Source organism: Corvus cornix, chromosome 7 (assembly GCF_000738735.6).
Source record: "Corvus cornix cornix isolate S_Up_H32 chromosome 7, ASM73873v5, whole genome shotgun sequence".
In the NCBI taxonomy this organism is placed as follows: domain Eukaryota; kingdom Metazoa; phylum Chordata; class Aves; order Passeriformes; family Corvidae; genus Corvus; species Corvus cornix.
Window position 1 is genome coordinate 1,150,127 of NC_046337.1, and position 19,402 is coordinate 1,169,528.

Here is a 19,402-nt window from a genome sequence, read left to right on the forward strand (position 1 = left end):
CTGTGGGTCCCTTCCCACCGGGATATTCCCCGATCCCAGCGGGATCTCCCCCGCCCGCCATGGCCATGGCGGCCGCTCCCCCTCAGCGGCACCAACCACGGCGCGCCGGGCGGGGGGGAACGGGCACCGGCCCGGCCGCGCTCGGCCCGTACCACCCCGCACCGCCACGGGGGGGGCGCATGAGCTCGGCGCGTACCACCCCGCAGCACGGCTGAGGGGAGATCTACCGCCACCTCCCGGTCCGCTTGAACGCCAAGCTGAAATAGGTGGAGCGGGAAGTCCCCCCTCCCTTCCCGGCGCTGTTGGTGCCCGCCCGGCCATCGCGCACCGCCCCCGTCCCACGTGAGCGGTTTCCCGGCGTGCCCCGCGCTCGGCCGCCGCAGCTGCCGCTTCGCTCCGCGCCCCCGCCGCTCCCGGGAGCCGCCCGAGCGAGCCCCGCGCGGCGGGGCCGCGCCGCCCGCCGCCGCCATGTCCGGCGGGGACTCCACGGCCGCGGCCGCCGCCGCCTCTCCGCAGCCCGCTGCCGTTCTCGCTGCCGAAGCCGCCGCCCCTCATGCCAGCTGACGCCGGGCGACGCCGTGCGGCCGGTGGGCTCGGGCGCCGACCAATCGCCGAAGAGCGCGCGGCTGGCGGCGCGCCCCGATTGGCCGGCGGGGAAGCCCGTCAGCCTCCTGGCGCCGCTGCTCCCGCCCCGCGGGGACCCCGAGCCGCTGCTGCCCTTCGGGCCCGCGGCCCCGCGGCCGCCGCTGCGCGGGCGCCTCCTGGGCCGCTGCGGGGGCTCCCTGCTCAGCCCCGCCATGCGGCCCGGCGGCGTCGACCGCGGCTCCCTCATGGTGAGTGTGGGCTCGGGTGGGGGGGCGCGGAGTCACAGCGTGGGGGAGCTGGTCCCGCCTCCCTGCTCTAGCGGGGTCATGCCAGGGTTGGGTGGGATGGGCATCCCATGGCACAGAGTTGTGTGCAGGCGGTTCTGAGTATCCCCACTGAGGGAAGCGCCAAACTTTCTCTGGGTACCTGGCACCCGCACAAGGAAGAAGTTCTTGCTCCTGTGCGGGGGAATTGCCGGGCTCAGGCCCTGCCCGTGGCTCTGGTGCCGCTGCCGGGCCCCGGAGCAGAGCCCGGGCCCTGCCCTGAGCCCTCCCTGCAGCCAGGGACACCCGGGGCTGAGGGCCCCTCTCAGCTGGGGCTCCTCTCGAGGCTGAGCAGCCCCGGCTCCCTCAGCCTGTGCTGGGCACGGAGCTGCTCCAGGCCCTTCCTCAGCTGCGTAGCCTCCGCTGGAGCCTCTCCAGGAGCTCCCTGGCCCTGCTGGGCTGAGGAGCCAGAGCTGGACACAGCACCCCAGAGGTGCCTCCCAGAGCTGGGCAGAAAGGCAGGATCAGCTGCCTGACCTGCTGGAAATGTTCTTCCTGATGCCTCCCAGGACACACTGGATCACAGACATGGCTGTATCCAGAGCTGGGAAAGGGTCTGGAGCAGCAGGAGTGGCTGGGGGAGCTGGGAAAGGGGCTCAGCCTGGAGAAAAGGAGGCTCAGGGGGACCTTCTCACTCTCCACAATTGGTGACAGACAGCACCAGGGTGACAGGTCCCTCTGAACTCAAGAGAACACTGAAAAAGGTCAGAGGAGAATTTTAAGGAACACTGTTCCACCTGGAATTACCTGGGACTTGGGAAACAGGAGCTGTCACTGCATGTGCTGTGAGAGGATGTGATTGAGAAAAGTCAGGTGTCCTGTCCAGAAGATTCAAACCCTTTTAGTTACTTGTGGTTTCTGGCCTAAGAAAAATCATTGGAAAACTGGTTTTGGACTGAAAGGTGGTAGAGTTAGGGGTAATTAGGGAGAAATCCTCCCCTGGGAGGGTGGGGAGGGGCTGGGATGGAATTCCCAGAGAAGCTGTGGCTGCCCTTGGATCCTTGGCAGTGTCCAAGGCCAGGCTGGAGCACCCTGGGATAGTGGGAGGTGTCAGGGGTAGAACTGGATGAGCTTTAAGGTTCCTTCCAACCTAAACCATTCTGGGATTCTGCAGTCAATAATTTGATTTCTTTTTCCCCGTTAAATGTGTTTTCCAAAGGGAAATTCTGCCCAGGGTTTACCTTGAGGTACTCTCAGAGCTGTTGCCTTTGTTTGGAACAGAAAGTTCTTAAAGTGTTTCAATAATTAAAAAAGCAGGAAAGGGATCTCCCTTATTCCCTTTAGTGAATGTTTTGGGTCATTGCCTTCCTGCTGATTTTCCCTGTTTGTTGCTGTTTTCCAGATGGGACACCCAGGAATGCCCCACTACCCCCCCATGGGGATGCATCCCATGGGACAGAGACCTCCCAACATGCCCCCAGTTCCCCACGGGATGATGCCTCAGATGATGCCCCCCATGGGAGGACCCCCAATGGGGCAGGTAAGGCCCTTCCACAAGGATCATTTTATTCCCTGTCTTCCCATAATGATGCCAAGGGATCCCTGAGCTGGGTAAATCTCCCTGGGAAGAGGAAAGGTCAGTAATTCAGGGAATTTTATCCTCTCCAGGTTAAAACTGTTCTCACAGGGAACACTGTAACTTTAATTATCAATTGGTATGCGAACAGGTAATTAGTGCACCTCTAACTCCAGTTATAAACAGGTATGAATCCATAATTTGGGGTTTATTAAAGTTTATTGGAAGTTTCCTGTACATTTTGAAGGAATAAGGTTGTTTTGGGACTTCATGTCTCTTGAATTCTTGGCCAATTCCTACATCCACACACAAGAACATTACAGCAAGGGAAGAAATAAATACATATTGAATTTTTGCAGAATTCCTGCTTGAATCCTAGGGATTGATTTATAATCCCTGTATCCCGTTGTTGCTGATGCCATGGGACTGGAAAAAAGCCCTGAGAAGTGTCACAGCCACAAGCATGGCCCTGCTTTTGGCAGCTTTTCTTTTCAGTTATCACATTTCCTGTGTGGTTTCTGATTAAACCCTCAACTCCTGAAAGAAATAATTCTCTTTCTGGATATAATAAATATCCCAGGAATGCTTAATATCCTAGGGATGCTCCCTGTGGTGGTGGATTATGGAAGTGGAGACTGGGCAGAGAGGGGATGACAGGGAAGGATTAAACCTTTGGGAACAGCCCATGGTGGCAACTCTTCCTTTGTAATTCCTTGGACACAGCATCTGTATTTTTCCTTAAATTGGAGTGTAAAGGCTTGGTAGGAATTTCTTCACTGTGAATTTGCAGCTTCTGGGGTGAAAAAAAAGCAGTTTTTTAAAAACTGAGGAGGATTTGACTCATTAGCACTGTGTGTGTTCATTAGAAAGCGAAGCAGAAATTCTGTTCCTCTACTTTTTTGTAACTTCTTTTCCACAATTCCCACTCTTTAGACAGGAAATATTTCACATGTTAGGGAGCAACTCAGGACTTTTTGGTAGATGGAGAGCAAAAACCTGAAGGTAAATGTCGTGTCTGGGGGTTCACCTTTCCTTTGTTCTTTTATTCCCTGTAGCCTTGGAATTCTGCAGAAATCATTCCTAACCTTTATTTTTTCCTGCTTTTACTTAGGATTTCAGTGATGGTTTATTAACAGCCCTCTCATCATTTGATGGTGTTCCTTTGGGGTTTAAATGGTCTTTATTGATATTTCGTATCCAACTTTGGAATCTGGACATGTCATTCCTCATATGAGGATCCCTGTGTAGTGGGAGTGTGATGAAGGGAATCACAATCCCACAAATCTATTTTATGTCACCTAAGAGGGATGTTTGGGGTTTTTTTAATTAAAAAGAAGTATCAGATAATGGCTTTTCAATAAAAATATTGTATTATATGTTGAGAATATGGTAAAATACATGGAAAATACTCTTGAATTCCAGATGCCTGGAATGATGCAGTCAGTGATGCCTGGAATGATGATGTCCCACATGTCCCAGGCTGCCATGCAGCCCACGGTTCCTGTGAGTTTCATTTCAGTTTTCCAGTTTTTAAAAGCTCTTTTTAGCAGTTGCTGTTGTTCAGTCTTTACTTTCTTTAATCAGAAAATAAGAATTTCAGTTTTAAACATATTTTTCATTGCAATGGAGTTTTATGTGGCTCTTGAATTATTGTAAAACAAAGAATTTTGTGATTTTCATCAGTCTTTAAACTCCTTTTAGTTTTCCTTTCTGGATTCTCTTCCCCACATTCCTTGTCCTTCACTTCCTGGAGTTTGGCAGGAACCACTGTGACCTTGGACTGTTTGGAGGAAGGAAAAATTGTCTGACCAAGAGATTCTTCTCTCTTAAATTTTAATTTTTTGAAGAGTTTTAATTCAATATGAATGAGATCTGAATCAATTAGAAAGAGATTGTTTTGTACAAGGTCCTGAAATTCAGTTGAGTATAAAAATTGCTGGAATGGCTCAAGGAATGAGGAGTTCTTTGGGTGGAAATGGAGAGGGAAACGTTAAAATGAAATACAGGTGAAATCTCTGAGGGGAGAAAATTTAAATTAAATTCTGTTCCTAGGAAATAAATTCAGTCCAACCCTAAGAGATCCACTTAAAACCAGTTCCAGCCACTTAAATGTAGAAATAAATTATTTTAATGTTTTTTTCCCATGCAGATTTATATCCCTAAGTGAGATTCCTCTGGAATTTCCTCTAGTGCAGAGCACAAACCTTTGCTCCCATTTTTGTGGATTATTTTGGCTGCCTGGTGGAAAACCTAATCTGAATAAAGATTGAGGCCAACTGGATGATCCTGGAATGTGTCACCCAAGGATTGTGGTTTTTCCAGGTCATTCCCCTCTGGGAAGCTGATTAGAAGCAGTGGAATTCCTAAAAATCAGTATTTTAGTCAGATTAATGCTCATAAAATACACAAAAAATTACAATTTTGATCAAATTAATGCTCTTAAAATACACAGCAAATTCCTGTGAATTCCCGGTTTCTTCCAGTTGGATAATATCAAATCAAATTGATCCAATGTGATTTATTTTCATTTTTTAACCAATTTTTCTGTTTTCTTGAGGAATATTTGAGGTTTGTAGCTGAGAACTGAAAATAAACCTTAATCAAAGCTAAATCCACAAGGAAAAAAATGGGAAAACTTTGAATTTTGTTGATTTTTTTTTTTTCCTAACTGTAAGGAATTTCAAGAAGGAAGAGCTCCATGAATGCAACTTTAATACATCCAAAGCCTTTTGCCACATAATTATCCCAACTAATGATGTTCCTAATTGCTTATTTAAGGAGCAGGAATAATTAAGAGGGAACCAGGAATCCTTATTTAAGGAATTAGAGCCTTTTGTGGCAGAAAGTCCTTGTTTGAATAATGAATATTGGATTTTTTTAGGATTTAATTCCTCAGTATTTAATGATTTACATTTAATTGTTTAAATGCCTAATTGTTTTAATTTAATTATTTTTACAGCCAGGGGTGAACAGCATGGATGCACAAGTAGGTGAGTAAAAAGCTTGTTATAATTTCAAAATATTTACCCCAATTCAGCTGAAATATTAAAAAATTGCACTTTTCCCTAAAATGTGATGGAGCATTTCAGTCCTGGAATCTCCATTGGTGCCCAGGACATTTTTTTCCTGGCACACATTGAGGAATATTTAGAAAAATGAAGCAACCAAACCTGTTTTTAATTCTTAATTATTTTATTTTTTAGGTGTGACCCCTCCTGGAACTCAGGTATGTGGAAAGCACAATTCCAGAAGGTTGGAATTCCAATGTGATGTGGGGCAAATGTGGCTTTAGGAATTTCAAGGAAAACCTTGTTTCTTTTTTTCCTCCCCCTTTTCTTTCCCTCCCCTCCTTCCCCCCCCGCCTTTTTCCAAGTTTTTGGTTGTTCCTTGAAATCTGTGAGCCTTGTCCCAGCTTAATTATTAAATATAGATGAATATCCATTTTATTTCTGGGAGATTTCCATCCTGCGCCATTGGACTGTCAGGAAATCCAGCTCCCCTTGGCCATATCCAGTCACTGATCCACAGCAGGTGGATACAGTCCTGATTCCAGGGAATTCGTAGGAAAACTGGCCATGGAAAGCAGCAGGAAGTTTGATGTAAGCTCAATAAGCCAGAATCTTCCTGAATAAATTTTCCTGAAGTTTTGGGAACAGGGAGTGCTGCTGGAATTTTGTCTTGGAGTTGTTGGAGTCTGACCCCTTCACTTCCACTTTCTGGTGGGGATTAGCCCCTTCAGAATGTGGAATTTAACAGCTTCACTCCCAAAGAAGGAGGTTTTGTGGAAAAATACTGACTTAAGGTGTGGATTTGGGTCCCTGCCTTTCCTGTGCTGCTGAAGCACTTGGAAAATCCAGGATATTTAGGTGAAAACCACCAATTAATCAGGATTTTCCAAGGCCTGTTTTGTCTCCTCCTCAGACAACGCATCCCGTGGTCTCCACAGTCCAGCAAAGCTCCACCACCACCAGCTCTGCCAGCGAGGACCACTCCAAACAGGTCTGTATCCCACTATTCTTGTGGAGTTTGATCCCATCCTTTTGTTCATTATTAATTTGGCTTTGAATTTTCCCAGAAATCCACGTGGACGGAGCACAAATCCCCGGATGGAAGAACTTATTACTACAACACCGAGACCAAGCAGTCCACGTGGGAGAAGCCAGATGACCTCAAAACCCCTGCTGAGGTAACCAAATCCCAAATTAATTCTGGGAGCTTGTGTGAACACGAGGATTCCCAAGCCTAACACCTGCAGCAGGGATAATTCTGCTGGAAGCAATGGGAGCAAACTCTTCCAATAAGAAATGTTCCTGAAGCATTTGGATCGTTCTCCTTACGTCGGGAGAACCAGAGGGTGCAAAGTGGCCAAAATTCTTCAATTTTCCTTATTGTTAGATAGGGTCGGTTTTTTTTTTAAATAGGTATTTTTTTAATATTTAGAGAAGTAATGTGGAATTTCAGAATCATGGAATGGGTTGGGATGGAAGGGACATTAAAGATCATCTCATTCCATGGGCAGGGACACTTTCCACTATCCCAGCTTGCTTCAACCTGGCCTTGGGCACTGCCAGGGATCCAGGGGCAGCCACAGCTGCTCTGGGAATTCCATCCCACCCCCTGCCCACCCTCCCAGGGAACAATTCCTTCCTAATCTCCCATCCAGCCCTGCCCTCTGGCACTGGGAAGCCATTCCCTGTGTCCTGTCCCTCCATGCCTTGTCCTGTCACTTTGTGCCCAGATAAAAAAAGTCCCTCTCCCTCCTTTTTATAATCTTGTTATTTTACATGTTTATTTATTGCTAAAGGAGATTTTCCTTGGAAAATCTTTGTTTTCTGTCCATCAGCAATTGTTATCCAAGTGTCCCTGGAAGGAGTATAAATCAGATTCTGGGAAGCCTTACTATTACAATTCCCAGACAAAGGAATCCCGCTGGGCAAAACCCAAAGAGCTGGAGGATCTTGAAGGTAAAAGGGGGCTGGACTTGTATTTTTATAAATATGTATAAATTAATTAATTAATTAAAATAGCAACAAAATCAACTGGGGTAAAAAATAAGTGTTAAAAAAAAAAAAAGACTAGGCAGCCGTAATTTAAATATTTCCTTTTTAAAAATTCTGTTTAATAATCCTGACTTTCCTTCTGGGTGTTCGGATTCTTTTTTAAAAAATGAAAATAATTATTTTAAACCAAAAAGTCATTTTTATATTCCTCAATCTTCCTGTAGTGGCATTTTCTAAATCTTATTTTAATTTCAATTGATTTAATCTTTCAAGGGCACAAACTTAAAATTATTGGTAGTAACAAAAATATTTTAAACTTTGCTTTTATTAAATCAATAATCACCAGAACCCCCTGTGTATATAAACTATTTTAAAGCAATATTTTAACTGTTTGTCTCCTTTTTTCCTCTAGCAATGATTAAAGCTGAAGAGAACAGGTATGTTTCTAATATTATGCTATATTTTTTCTGAGGGAGTTTAAACCTTTTTTCTGAGGGAGTTTAAACCTTTTTTCTGAGGGAGTTTAAACCTTTTTTCTGAGGGAGTTTAAACCTTTTTTCTGAGGGAGTTTAAACCTTTTTCCTGAGGGCCTTTCAACCTTCCCTGGGGATCTTCAAACCTTTCCTGAGGGCCTTTCAGCCCTTTTTTTCCTGAGGGCCTTTCAGCCCTTTTTTTCCTGAGGGCCTTTCAGCCCTTTTTTTCCTGAGGGCCTTTCAGCCCTTTTTTTCCTGAGGGCCTTTCAGCCCTTTTTTTCCTGAGGGCCTTTCAGCCCTTTTTTTCCTGAGGGCCTTTCAGCCCTTTTTTTCCTGAGGGCCTTTCAGCCCTTTTTTTCCTGAGGGCCTTTCAGCCCTTTTTTTCCTGAGGGCCTTTCAGCCCTTTTTTTCCTGAAGGGCCTTTCAGCCCTTTTTTTTCCTGAGGGCCTTTCAGCCCTTTTTTTCCTGAGGGCCTTTCAGCCCTTTTTTTCCTGAGGGCCTTTCAGCCCTTTTTTTCCTGAGGGCCTTTCAGCCCTTTTTTTCCTGAGGGCCTTCAACCCCTTTTTTCCTGAGGGCCTTCAACCCCTTCTTTCCTGAGAGCCTTCAACCCCTTCTCCTGAGAGCCTTTCAACCTTCCCTGGGGATCTTCAAACCTTTCTGAGGGCCTTGAACCCCTTTTTTTCCTGAGGGTCTTCAACTCCTTTTTTCCTGAGGGCCTATAAACCTTTTCCAAGTATTTAACTCTCCCTAAACCCCTCATTCCCCACTTTATCTCTTCTTTAACCTCTACCCTTGCCCTGAATCTTTAAGACCAGTGCCTGTCGCTGACTGTTGTTGTTTGTATCCCAAGCACGAAGCCGGAGGATGCGGTCGCAGCCGCCTCAGCTCCGGCCGCAGCCACGGACGCTCCGAGCGGAGCCAGCGCGGCCCCGGCCGCCGAAAGCGCCCCGGCCACGGCTGCTGCCAGCGGGAGCTGCTTCCGAGGGGGAATCTGCTCCAGCCGCTGCCACGGGGACACGGACGGTGCTGGGGCAGCCACGGCTGAGGAGCAGGGCCAGGGAAGCGCTGCCCCCGGCACGCAGGACGGGACTGCGGACACGGCAGCAGCCGCCACAGATGAGGCGGCCAAGCAGGAGGCCTCGGGAGAGTAAGTGGAGTTAAAAGGCAAGGGCATGGATTGCAGCTCCAGGAAAGTGGATTGGGATGGGATATGAGGGGGAAATCCTTCCCTGTGAGGCTGGGAAGGGGCTGGGATGGAAGTCCCAGGGAAGCTGTGGCTGCCCCTGGATCCCTGGAAGTGTCCAAGGCCAGGTTGGGTGGGATATACCCTGGGATAGTGGAAGGTGCTCCTGCCCATGGCAGGGGTGGATTGGGATGATCCTTAATGTCCCATCCCACCCAACCCATTCCATGATTCCATGATAATTTATGAAGCCACATGGCTTTGCTGCCATTTTTCATTTCTTAGCAGCCTCAGTGACAGGAACATTCCATAAATTTTCCAGTAGCTGTAAGAATTTCCCAGGGTGCCATTAAACTCTTCCCCCTTATGCTCCTTTTCCATGGTTCTGTGCCATTGGTTATCACTGGAAGAAAATAAAATACTAAAGAGATTTTTATCTGTTCCAGCCACAATTCCTTTTATTTTAATAATGAAAAATTGATTATGTGAAAAATTAAAACTTAGGATTTTTATCATTCAAAGTAAAAAAGAAATGCTGTGGGGGATTTTAGACAGCAAGACATAATTAAGGATAAGAGGCACATTTTTAGGCACTTCTCTTTATGTTTTTATATAAAATATCAATATTCCTGCTGAATTTCAACATTATGTTTTTATGAATCATTTCTAGATAACTTCAGCAGGCAGCAAATTACAGGAGGGAAATATTTTGCTGAAATAATTTGCTTTTTTTGATCTTTTTTTCATCAGTTGTGGTGCCTGTAAGGAAAAGCTTTACATGAATTATCAGAATGACTTTTTTACTTTGAGTTGCTATTTAAAAAACTCATTCTGTGATGGTTTGTGACTCTTCAGTGCCTCTAACTTAGAAAAAAACCGCTGAAATAATTAAATTCTTCTTGTTTTAGTGCTGCTGCAAAGAAGGAGGATGAGGATGCCCAACCTGTTAAAAAAACCTACACGTGGAACACAAAGGAAGAGGCTAAACAAGCATTTAAAGAACTGCTAAAAGAAAAGGTATTTGGGCCAATTATTGGTATTTTATTGACCAATTACTAATGTTTTACTGAACTACAAAGCCTGGTGTAATTTTTATTTTATTTACCAGGTTTTACTGGATTTTTTTGGTGAAGAATTCCTCACTCTTGTAGAAATGAAAGAAAAGAGCTTTCCAGTGAAATGTTGTTTTAGCTCAAAAATAAAATGCCTTTTTTCCCCCTCCCTCCCCCCCCCAATGGCTGTTTTTAAGGAATTGTTCCTTGTTGGATGTTAATTCCAGATTTGATTAATCCATAATTTCCTGTTTTCACAGCGAGTTCCATCTAATGCTTCCTGGGAGCAAGCCATGAAAATGATCATTAATGACCCCAGATACAGGTACTGAGTCCTCCTTTAATTCCACACAAACCCTTTTTTAGGGAATTTGCCTTCCAAACAATCCAAGATTCTGTCAGCAACAGATATTCCTGCATTTTGTGCCGTTGGCAGGGAATTTTCCTCCTTTCCCCCATAAAGAAACGCTTCAAACAGCTTAATTTTCATTGGGAAAAAGCTTGGAAATTGGTATTTTATGCTGAGTTTGGGATTAAAATGTTTAGATTATATTTGATTTTATCTTAAATCTGGATTAGTCAAACCTGTTGCCTTGTGCTTTTTGGTTTAGATTTTCTTATGTATTTTTCTTGTTTTCTTATTTTCTTTTTCTGATGTTTCTGAGTTTTTCTCTGACTTTCCTTTCCTTTTTCTCTGACTTTCCTTTCCTTTTTCTCTGACTTTCCTTTCCTTTTTCTCTGACTTTCCTTTCCTTTTTCTCTGACTTTCCTTTCCTTTTTCTCTGACTTTCCTTTCCTTTTTCTCTGACTTTCCTTTCCTTTTTCTCTGACTTTCTTTTTCTTCTCTTCCTGCTTTTCTTTATCTATAAATGACATTATTCTTTCCTTTTCTTTCCTGGGAAGTGCTTTGGCAAAACTGAGTGAAAAAAAGCAAGCCTTTAACGCTTACAAAGTTCAGACAGAGAAGGAGGAGAAGGAAGAAGCCAGATCCAAGTACAAGGAAGCCAAGGAATCCTTCCAGCGGTTCCTGGAAAACCATGAGAAGATGACATCCACCACCAGATACAAGTAAGGGACTTGGGACAGGAATGTGGGATAAAAATCCTGATGGGATCCACTGCTTGGAGTGGCATCAACTTCCATTTTTAGCTTTTTCCTTCATTTATAAAAATTTAAAAGGTATACTGGAAAAAACTTTCTCGAGGGAAAATCAAGGAGAATTCCTATAAAAGTGTTCCTGCTTGGGACAGAGCTCTCCCTGATGGTCTTGGGGATTGATGGGATAATTTAGTCACAAATAAATAAATAAAGAGCTGTGTGTTTTTCATTTGTTTTGCCCAGAAAAGCTGAACAAATGTTTGGGGAGATGGAAGTGTGGAATGCCATATCCGAGCGGGACCGGCTGGAGATTTATGAGGATGTTTTGTTTTTCCTGTCCAAGAAGGAGAAGGTAAATTCCCTTCAAATACATCCAGTATCTCCTCACTTGTTCCTAGATCACTTTAAACCTGTGGTTGAGGCTTTGTGGCAGATAAACAGCAGATTTTAGGGAAGTTTTTTGGGTTTATTGGGATTTATTCCTGCTGATTTTGCCATGTGTTGAATTTTTAGAGGGATTTAAATAAATTCCATGGTGACTTTCCTGCTAAATTAATGAAGCAATAATGATACGGAAAAACTGTGTTGTTCTGTGTCCAAGGCCAGGTTGGATGGGGCTTGGAGCAACCTGGTCCCTGTCCAGGGCAGGAGGTTGGAATGGGATGAGTTTTAATGTCCCTTCCAACCCAAACCACTCTAGAATTCCATGATTTTATATAAATTAAAGTTGAATTCTACGTTTTCTTGGAGAACACACTTGGTATCTTGTACTTCTGTCCAAACCACCTCAAACTGAACCCCCCAAAAAAACTTTTCCCCTCAGGAACAAGCCAAGCAACTCCGGAAGAGGAACTGGGAAGCTCTGAAGAACATCCTGGATAACATGGCCAATGTCACCTACTGCACCACCTGGTCAGAGGCTCAGCAGTACCTCATGGACAACCCCACCTTTGCTGAGGATGAGGAGCTCCAGAGTATGTCCATGGGCTCTGGGATTCTTTGGGAAGGAGGGTTTCTTCCTGAGTGGGAAGGAATAACCTGATCTTTTTTCCCCTTTTTTCCCCTGTTTTCTTGCTAGACATGGATAAGGAGGATGCCCTGATCTGTTTTGAGGAACATATCAGGGCCTTGGAAAAAGAGGAGGAGGAGGAGAAGCAGAAAAGTTTGCTGAGGGAAAGGAGGAGGCAGCGTAAAAACAGGGAGTCTTTTCAGGTTGGTGGAATTTGGGGTTCTGTCTTAAACATGTCATGGAATATCATGGGATATTCCATGTGGGGTTTTTTATTTCTGAGGGTTGATTAAAGGGGGGTTTAAAGCCTCAGGTGTTGGGTTGTAGCATTTTCTCTGCTGTGTTAGGCCAGAAAGGTGGAAAAGTGACAGGGAATAGGCCTGGATGGGAAGGAGATGCAGCTGGAATGTTGTAGATGGTGGAGAAAAGCAGGAAGAACAACATAAAATGTGATTTTTCAATGCTATTGGAACAAAACTGGAATTCCAGTTACCAAGACAATCCATCCCAGCTGGTACCAAGGAGAAGCATGAGGAATGACTCCAGATTCCCATTTTCCTCGTGTTTTCCAGCTGTTTTTGGATGAGCTGCATGAGCACGGCCAGTTACATTCCATGTCCTCCTGGATGGAATTGTATCCAGCCATCAGCTCCGACATCAGATTCACCAGCATGCTCGGCCAGCCTGGTAAGGAAGGGAAAACCTGGGATTTGGGGCAGGACAGGGCACTTACTCCTATTTTTTAAAACCTAAAAATGCAGCTCTTTGGTTAAACCTGACCTGTGGCTTAACTAAACCCTCCCTCAGGATCAACTGCGCTTGACCTGTTCAAGTTTTATGTGGAGGACTTGAAAGCTCGTTACCACGATGAGAAGAAGATAATTAAAGACATCTTAAAGGTGAGGTTTACCTGGCTCCTCCTTGAACTCCACATTTCCCATCCCAGGGAGCTGGGATTTCCTTGTGGGAATTGAGGGAATTCCTGAGTTCCCTCATGCCAAAGGAGCCACTTTTTTCCAGGATAAAGGATTTGTGGTGGAAGTGAACACTTCCTTTGAGGATTTTGTCACTGTCATCAGCTCCACTAAAAGAGCCACCACTTTGGATGCAGGGAACATCAAGCTGGCTTTCAACAGTGTAAGTATTAATTAATACATTCATTAATTAATTGGGATATCTGGATAATTAGGATGGGAAATCCCTTCTCCAGACAGGAATTAGGGTTTATTTTCTAAGTAATTCCATAATAGTTGAGGAATATTCTGTTATTTAGAGTTATTTAACTGATTCCAGTTGCCAAAATAAAAATAAACCTTAATCCAAGCCATCAACGTTCCCAGACTTGAGGAATTCTGGGATAGGAATTTAATGATGTTCTCCTGTTTGTGCATAAGATTTCCCCCGATTTGTGCGTTGCTATAATTTTGCATAATTGGATTCTCAGGAGCAGCAATTCCATGCTTGGAAAATAAAGAATTGATTAATCTGCGATAAAATAATCATTTATTATAACAACTTCGATTTAATAATTAATGCATTTACCTGTACTTAATTTCCTTGTCATTTCCATGTGACTGAGACACAACTCTGAGGGTGAACTGTCCCGAAAACCCCAAGAAACTGAATGATTTTCCTTCTGCTTTCCAATCCCTCGTTCCTTTCGCTTCCCGCAGCTGCTGGAAAAGGCGGAAGCGCGGGAAAGGGAGCGGGAAAAGGAGGAAGCCCGGAAGATGAAGAGGAAGGAATCAGCCTTCAAGAGCATGTTGAAACAAGCCACCCCCCCCATCGAGCTGGATGCTGTCTGGGAGGATGTAAGCATGGCAATTCCCTGGGAAAGAATTCCCAGATTCCCAAAGGGAATCCCTTCAAACGCCGCGGTTTCCAAGCTCTTCCTGGTTCTGCTTATGGGACGTCAAAATCCCATAAAATCCTGTGGTTTTTTCAGGAAAATTTGGAGTTGCATGGGGAGAAATTCATTCTGATCCCTTTGATTACAATTTGAAATGAAAGAATTCCTAAAGCAAATGGAAAAAAAACCCGAATAATCCTACAAAGCTCCCAAAATTCATTGAAATTATTTAAAAGTGTAAACGTTGTCCAGGATAAAATAACCTGGAAAACCTTTCCAAGGACAATTTCTAGAAATATTTGGGGATTTTTATGCTTAAATGGAATGTGCAGGAAAAACAGTGGGATTCTCCATGTTTCCATGAGTTAGAGCTTCCCCAAACACTGGAAGTTTGGGATTTGCTTGGAAATCTGGGATTAAAAGAGTTTAGCCTCGTACCAGTTCAGGGGCTTTTTCAACTGGTGAAAATAAATCTATTTTTATTAAATTCTTACTGTTTTAAAAATTATTATTATCTTCATTTTTTTCATTTTTCTTATTGTTTTTATCTTTCTTTTTTATCATCTCTTATTATTTTTACTATTCATTTTTATTTTTTCTTATTATTTGTATTATTTCTGTTATTTTTACTGTTTTTATTTTTTACTGGTTTTATTTCTTGCAGATTTTAGTTTTCTTATTTTTCTTATTTTTATTTTTCTTTTCCTTAATTTCTCTTATTTTTCTTTTTTCTTATTTTCTTATTTTTATTATTCTTTATTATTTTTCTTATTTTTATTATGCCTTATTACTTTTATTATGCCTTATTATTTTTCTTATTTTTATTTTTCTTACTCTTTTCTTGTTACTCCTTACTGGTTTTATTATTTCTTACTGTTATTGCCATTATTATGACGATATTATATTTTATTATTATATTCTATTTATTCTTTTCTAGTATTTTAACAAATCAATCATTAAATTATTTTGAGTATCATTAATAGAATTATTTTCCTGACAGATCAGAGACAGATTTGTGAAGGAACCAGCATTTGAGGACATCACCCTGGAATCTGAAAGGAAAAGGATATTTAAGGATTTCTTACACGTACTTGAGGTAATTATTCCTTGATTTTTAAAATCATTCGACAGCAGACAACAAAAATTCCTTTTCCTCCTAAATTGGGTGGGAAGGGGAAGGATTGAAGGGAATTTGATTTTTCAGCTCTCACTCTTGGAGGTTTTGTTCCATTTCCTGCAGTTTGGAAGAATTTTAACTGACATTTTACCTTCTCATTTTATAGTTTCCAGTTAGGCAGAGCAAGGGGTGGGTTTAGGCCAGGCTTAACTTGGATCCAGGGAACAGATCCGTGTGTTTTCCCTTGCTCCTGGCTGCTTTTATGGCAGCTCCAACATGGCAACAGTGCCCATTTTTAGGGATTTTGATACTAAATGCTGATTGTGGAGCTTTTAACCTTTCCCAGCTTTTGTGGATCAGGAAAAACATCAATTTTTTGGGATGTCCTGTAGGAGCTGATGAGCTGCCATTAAATGCTGATTTTATGGAGCGTTTAACATTTCCCAGCTTTTGTGGATGACGAGAAACATTCCATCAGTTTTTTGGGATGTCCTGTGGGCAGTGATGAGGTGGTGCTGTCATTAAATGCTGATTATGGAGTTTTTAACCTTTCCCAACTTCTGTGGGTGAGAAAGATCCCATCAGTTTTTTGGGATGTCCTGTAAGAGCTGGTGAGGTTGTGCTGCCCCGTCCCTGGAATTGTCCACGGCCGGGTTGGAGCACCCTGCTCCAGGGAAGTTGTCCTTACCCATGGTGGAACAGGCTGGGATTTTAGGGTTTTTCCAAGCCCAATCCCTGCTGGAATTCTGAGCTCACCCCTCCTTGCCTTGCCCACAGCACGAGTGTCAACACCACCACTCCAAGACCAAGAAGCATTCGAAGAAATCCAAGAAACATCACCGGAAGCGCTCCCGTTCCCGCTCTGTGAGTATGCCTGAAGATCCTCCCTCTGCAATTCCAAACTGCACTAATTCCTGCTGCAATTCCCATTTGTTAATTGGCATTCTCCCCCTGGGCTGGCTCTGAAGGGCTCGGAGTCCGAGGACGACGACAGCCACTCCAAGAAGAAGCGGCAGCGCTCGGAATCGCGGTCGGTGTCCGAGCGTTCTTCCAGCGCCGAATCCGGTATGGGATGGGATTGGCTTCCCAGCAGCTGGGGGTTTATCCCTGGGGATTTATCCATTGATTCCTGGGTTTTTTGTTTCTCCCTGTGGCTGCAGAGAGGAGTTACAAGAAGTCCAAAAAACACAAGAAGAAGAGCAAGAAAAGGAGGCACAAGTCTGTAAGTGCAGTTCAGTTTGGAGCTGGATTATGGAAAACCTGGCACCTGCTGTCAGTAATCCCAGCTGGATTTTCCAAGGGAAAAGTTGGGATCAAACTGGAGGAGGGTATTGCCAAAATAACAGCTTCTGTTAAATATTCTTAATATTAAACCACTTCAAACTGCTGAATGTGGAGGGTTTAACTCCGTGTGAAGGACTCCATGAGTAACCTGGGATTTGCTGGTTTTCCTGGCAAATCCAGGTGGTCTCCTTCATTGTGGAGAGCTGGGAAGGATCCCAGCCATTCCTCATGCCTGCCTGAGCATCAGGGTTGTGTTGGAAGCTCTGAATTGTTGTACAAGAGCAGCAGAAGGATCTGAAAAGCAGAAAGAGCTTCGCTTCTTCCTGTGAGGGTGGAGAGGCCCTGGCACAGGTTTCCCTGGAAAATGGTGGCTGCTCCATCCCTGGAAGTGTCCAAGGCCAGGCTGGACAGGGCTTGGAGCAAGCTGGGATAGTGGGAGGTGTCTCTGCCCAGGGCAGGGGGTGGAATGGGATGAGATTTAAGGTTCCTTCCAACTTAAATCAAGTTGGACTTAATATTCACTATTCCCGTTTTTTTTTTTCCCCCAGGATTCGCCAGAATCTGATGTGGAACGAGAGAAGGACAAGAAAGAAAGAGAGAGGGACAGTGAGAAGGAAAGAGCCAGACAGAGATCCGAGTCCAAGCATAAATCTCCCACTAAAAAACGGCCCGGAAAAGATTCCGTAAGCTCTGCTTCCTTTTTTCCTGAGGCTTTGGGCTCTAGCAGCAGGATCTGCTGGATGCTGATTCCATAGGTGTGCTCTGGGAGAGGTCAGAGGTTGGATTTTGATGATCCTGGAGGTCTTTCCCAGTCCCAGATTTGGATTTTGGGGTTCCCAAGTGACACAGAGCAGCCAGCTCTGGCTCTGTTGTGGAGCCTGCGCGGAAAATCCCATCCTGACCGCTGTCCCATCTCTCCACAGGGAAACTGGGATACCTCTGGCAGCGAGCTCAGTGAGGGGGAGCTGGAAAAACAGAGGAGGACTCTTTTGGAACAGCTGGATGAAGATCAATGAGCAGATTCTTGATACCAAAAATGTTTACAGGTGGCAAAATAAAACCAAGCCTTGTGTGGGCGAGGCCCTGGGGCCGGTGGCCGGTGGCCCATGGCCACAACAACGGTGGCTTTTAGTTTTTTACCACTTCAATCCAGTCAAAAGTAGAAAAATCCATGGAATTCTGAGGGCAAAGCTGTGCCTGGCCTGGAGCTGCGGGGCGGGATGGGGGCCGGGATCCCCTGGAGGGGACACAGAGGTGGCAGCAGTGTCCCCAAGCACTTTCCCTGTGTCCTTCCTAGGCAGGGAACAGCCCTGGGCTGCCTGGGCAGAGCCCAGTTCAGCTTCAGGAAAAAAATTCCTAATTTAATTCCTTGTGGTTTCATTCATTGGATGGATTTGGTTGGGTGGGGTTTTGTTGGGAAGGCAACGGGAGTAAGGAATCCGTGTCCTGATGTGTTCTGCACAGCCCTGGATTTTGGGATTGTCTGGCACTGGAGATTGTTTCTCCAAGCCTGATTCATGTCCAAGTCCCGACTCCCATCAATCCCAAACCCTGGGCAACGTGGTGGATGGGAATTCTCCTGCTGTGCCAGCAGAGGGAGCGTGTGGGACACAACCACCTCGGCATTCCCTGAATCCCGACCCGGCCCAGCCCTGGCTGTTACTCCAGCGTTTCTCTCCACCTTTTCTCTCCCCCTTCCGAAAATTTAGGAATAAAAATCCAATGTTAAACGCAATTCCATGTGTTGCCTTAAGAACCTGCTGCAGAATGTACCTGCACAGCCCAGAGCAGCCCAGAGGAGGGAGGAGGAAGCAGCTCCAGCCCTGTTTTCCAGCCCCTGCACATTCAGGAAGGTGCCCCCAGCCCTGCTCGGTGAGAAAATTGGGAACCCGCTGTCCTTGGAATATTTTTGTACATTTTTATCGATGATTAAACCTTGTCTTTTAGCATGTACTGGTATTTATTTCTCCTTAAATACTCTGTACAGCTCTGAGCCACATCATCACTCACAAAACCTGCTTGAAGACTCTTTCAAGATTCCTTTGCAGGAATTTTTCCCTGAATTTTGACCACTTTTACCAGTGCATAAACACCCAAAGGATCCATTTATGCAGGGAATTCTCTGGCTGGGGTGGTTACAAGGCTCAGACTCCTTAAGTAAGAACACCCTGGGATGGAAATGAGTTATTTGAAATCTAAAATGCAGGAGGTTGTAACCATTTTTTCCTGGGATGCTTTGGGATTTTCTGGGATGCTTTGGGATGGGAAAGCACATCCCAATCCTGCTGTTTCCCCCTGAAGGGTCATTGCTCATCACCCATTGCTTGGGGGAAGAACACCTGGATTTGGTCAAACAGGGCTTGTGGGAATTTTTGGCATCCTTGGGCTGTTTGGTGTGGAAATCCAGGTTGGAAGCAGTGGCAGGGAATAGATTCCAGGTTTTTCCCCTGCAGCAAGTGGCTCTCCCAAGGAAGTTGCTGCTCCAGGGCTTTACCTCTGTGCTTTGCTCACCTGCCAGCCACTTCCCTGGATTTATATCCCAAAATGGGAATGCTCCAAGTGGGAACAGCCCAGCAGAGTTTGGGAAACACAAGGGCAGCTGACCCTGAAATCCTGCATGGAACTGGGAGAAGGATTTAGAGTGTGACAGGTCCTAAGGGTTTGCAGACAGGGAGGAACTTCTTCCAATACTCTTAAAAGGTTTGCCTTCATTGAATAAAGAAACTGGGAACATAAATTATTCCAGTGGTGGGGTATTTTTAACATCTTAATTCACTCTGCTGGAAGAACCTCATCTTAAGCTGAGCCTGCTTTTAAACCAAGCAAGGCAGGATTGACTTTTCCAAGGAACTGAGTTCAGGCTTATTTTCCCAGTTTTTTGGGTTTTTTTTTTGGTGTGTTTTCCTCCTCTTC

At 44.8% G+C, this 19,402-nt stretch overlaps 1 protein-coding gene across 1 annotated transcript; it reads left to right on the forward strand.

Annotated features, from left to right (window-relative positions):
* Positions 1-721: 721 nt before the first annotated feature.
* On the forward strand, positions 722-18,442 carry PRPF40A (pre-mRNA processing factor 40 homolog A). Its single transcript, XM_039554623.1, has 26 exons — positions 722-833; positions 2,251-2,388; positions 3,847-3,927; positions 5,384-5,414; positions 5,628-5,650; positions 6,346-6,423; positions 6,500-6,610; positions 7,268-7,388; positions 7,837-7,861; positions 8,748-9,044; positions 9,989-10,097; positions 10,393-10,457; positions 11,036-11,200; positions 11,474-11,582; positions 12,054-12,204; positions 12,309-12,442; positions 12,812-12,926; positions 13,047-13,138; positions 13,260-13,376; positions 13,913-14,050; positions 15,089-15,184; positions 15,983-16,069; positions 16,174-16,270; positions 16,366-16,427; positions 17,038-17,172; positions 17,413-18,442. Exons 1-26 carry the CDS (start codon positions 798-800, stop codon positions 17,503-17,505), a joined length of 2,706 nt encoding a protein of 901 aa, XP_039410557.1. The 5' UTR covers positions 722-797; the 3' UTR covers positions 17,506-18,442.
* Positions 18,443-19,402: the final 960 nt, after the last annotated feature.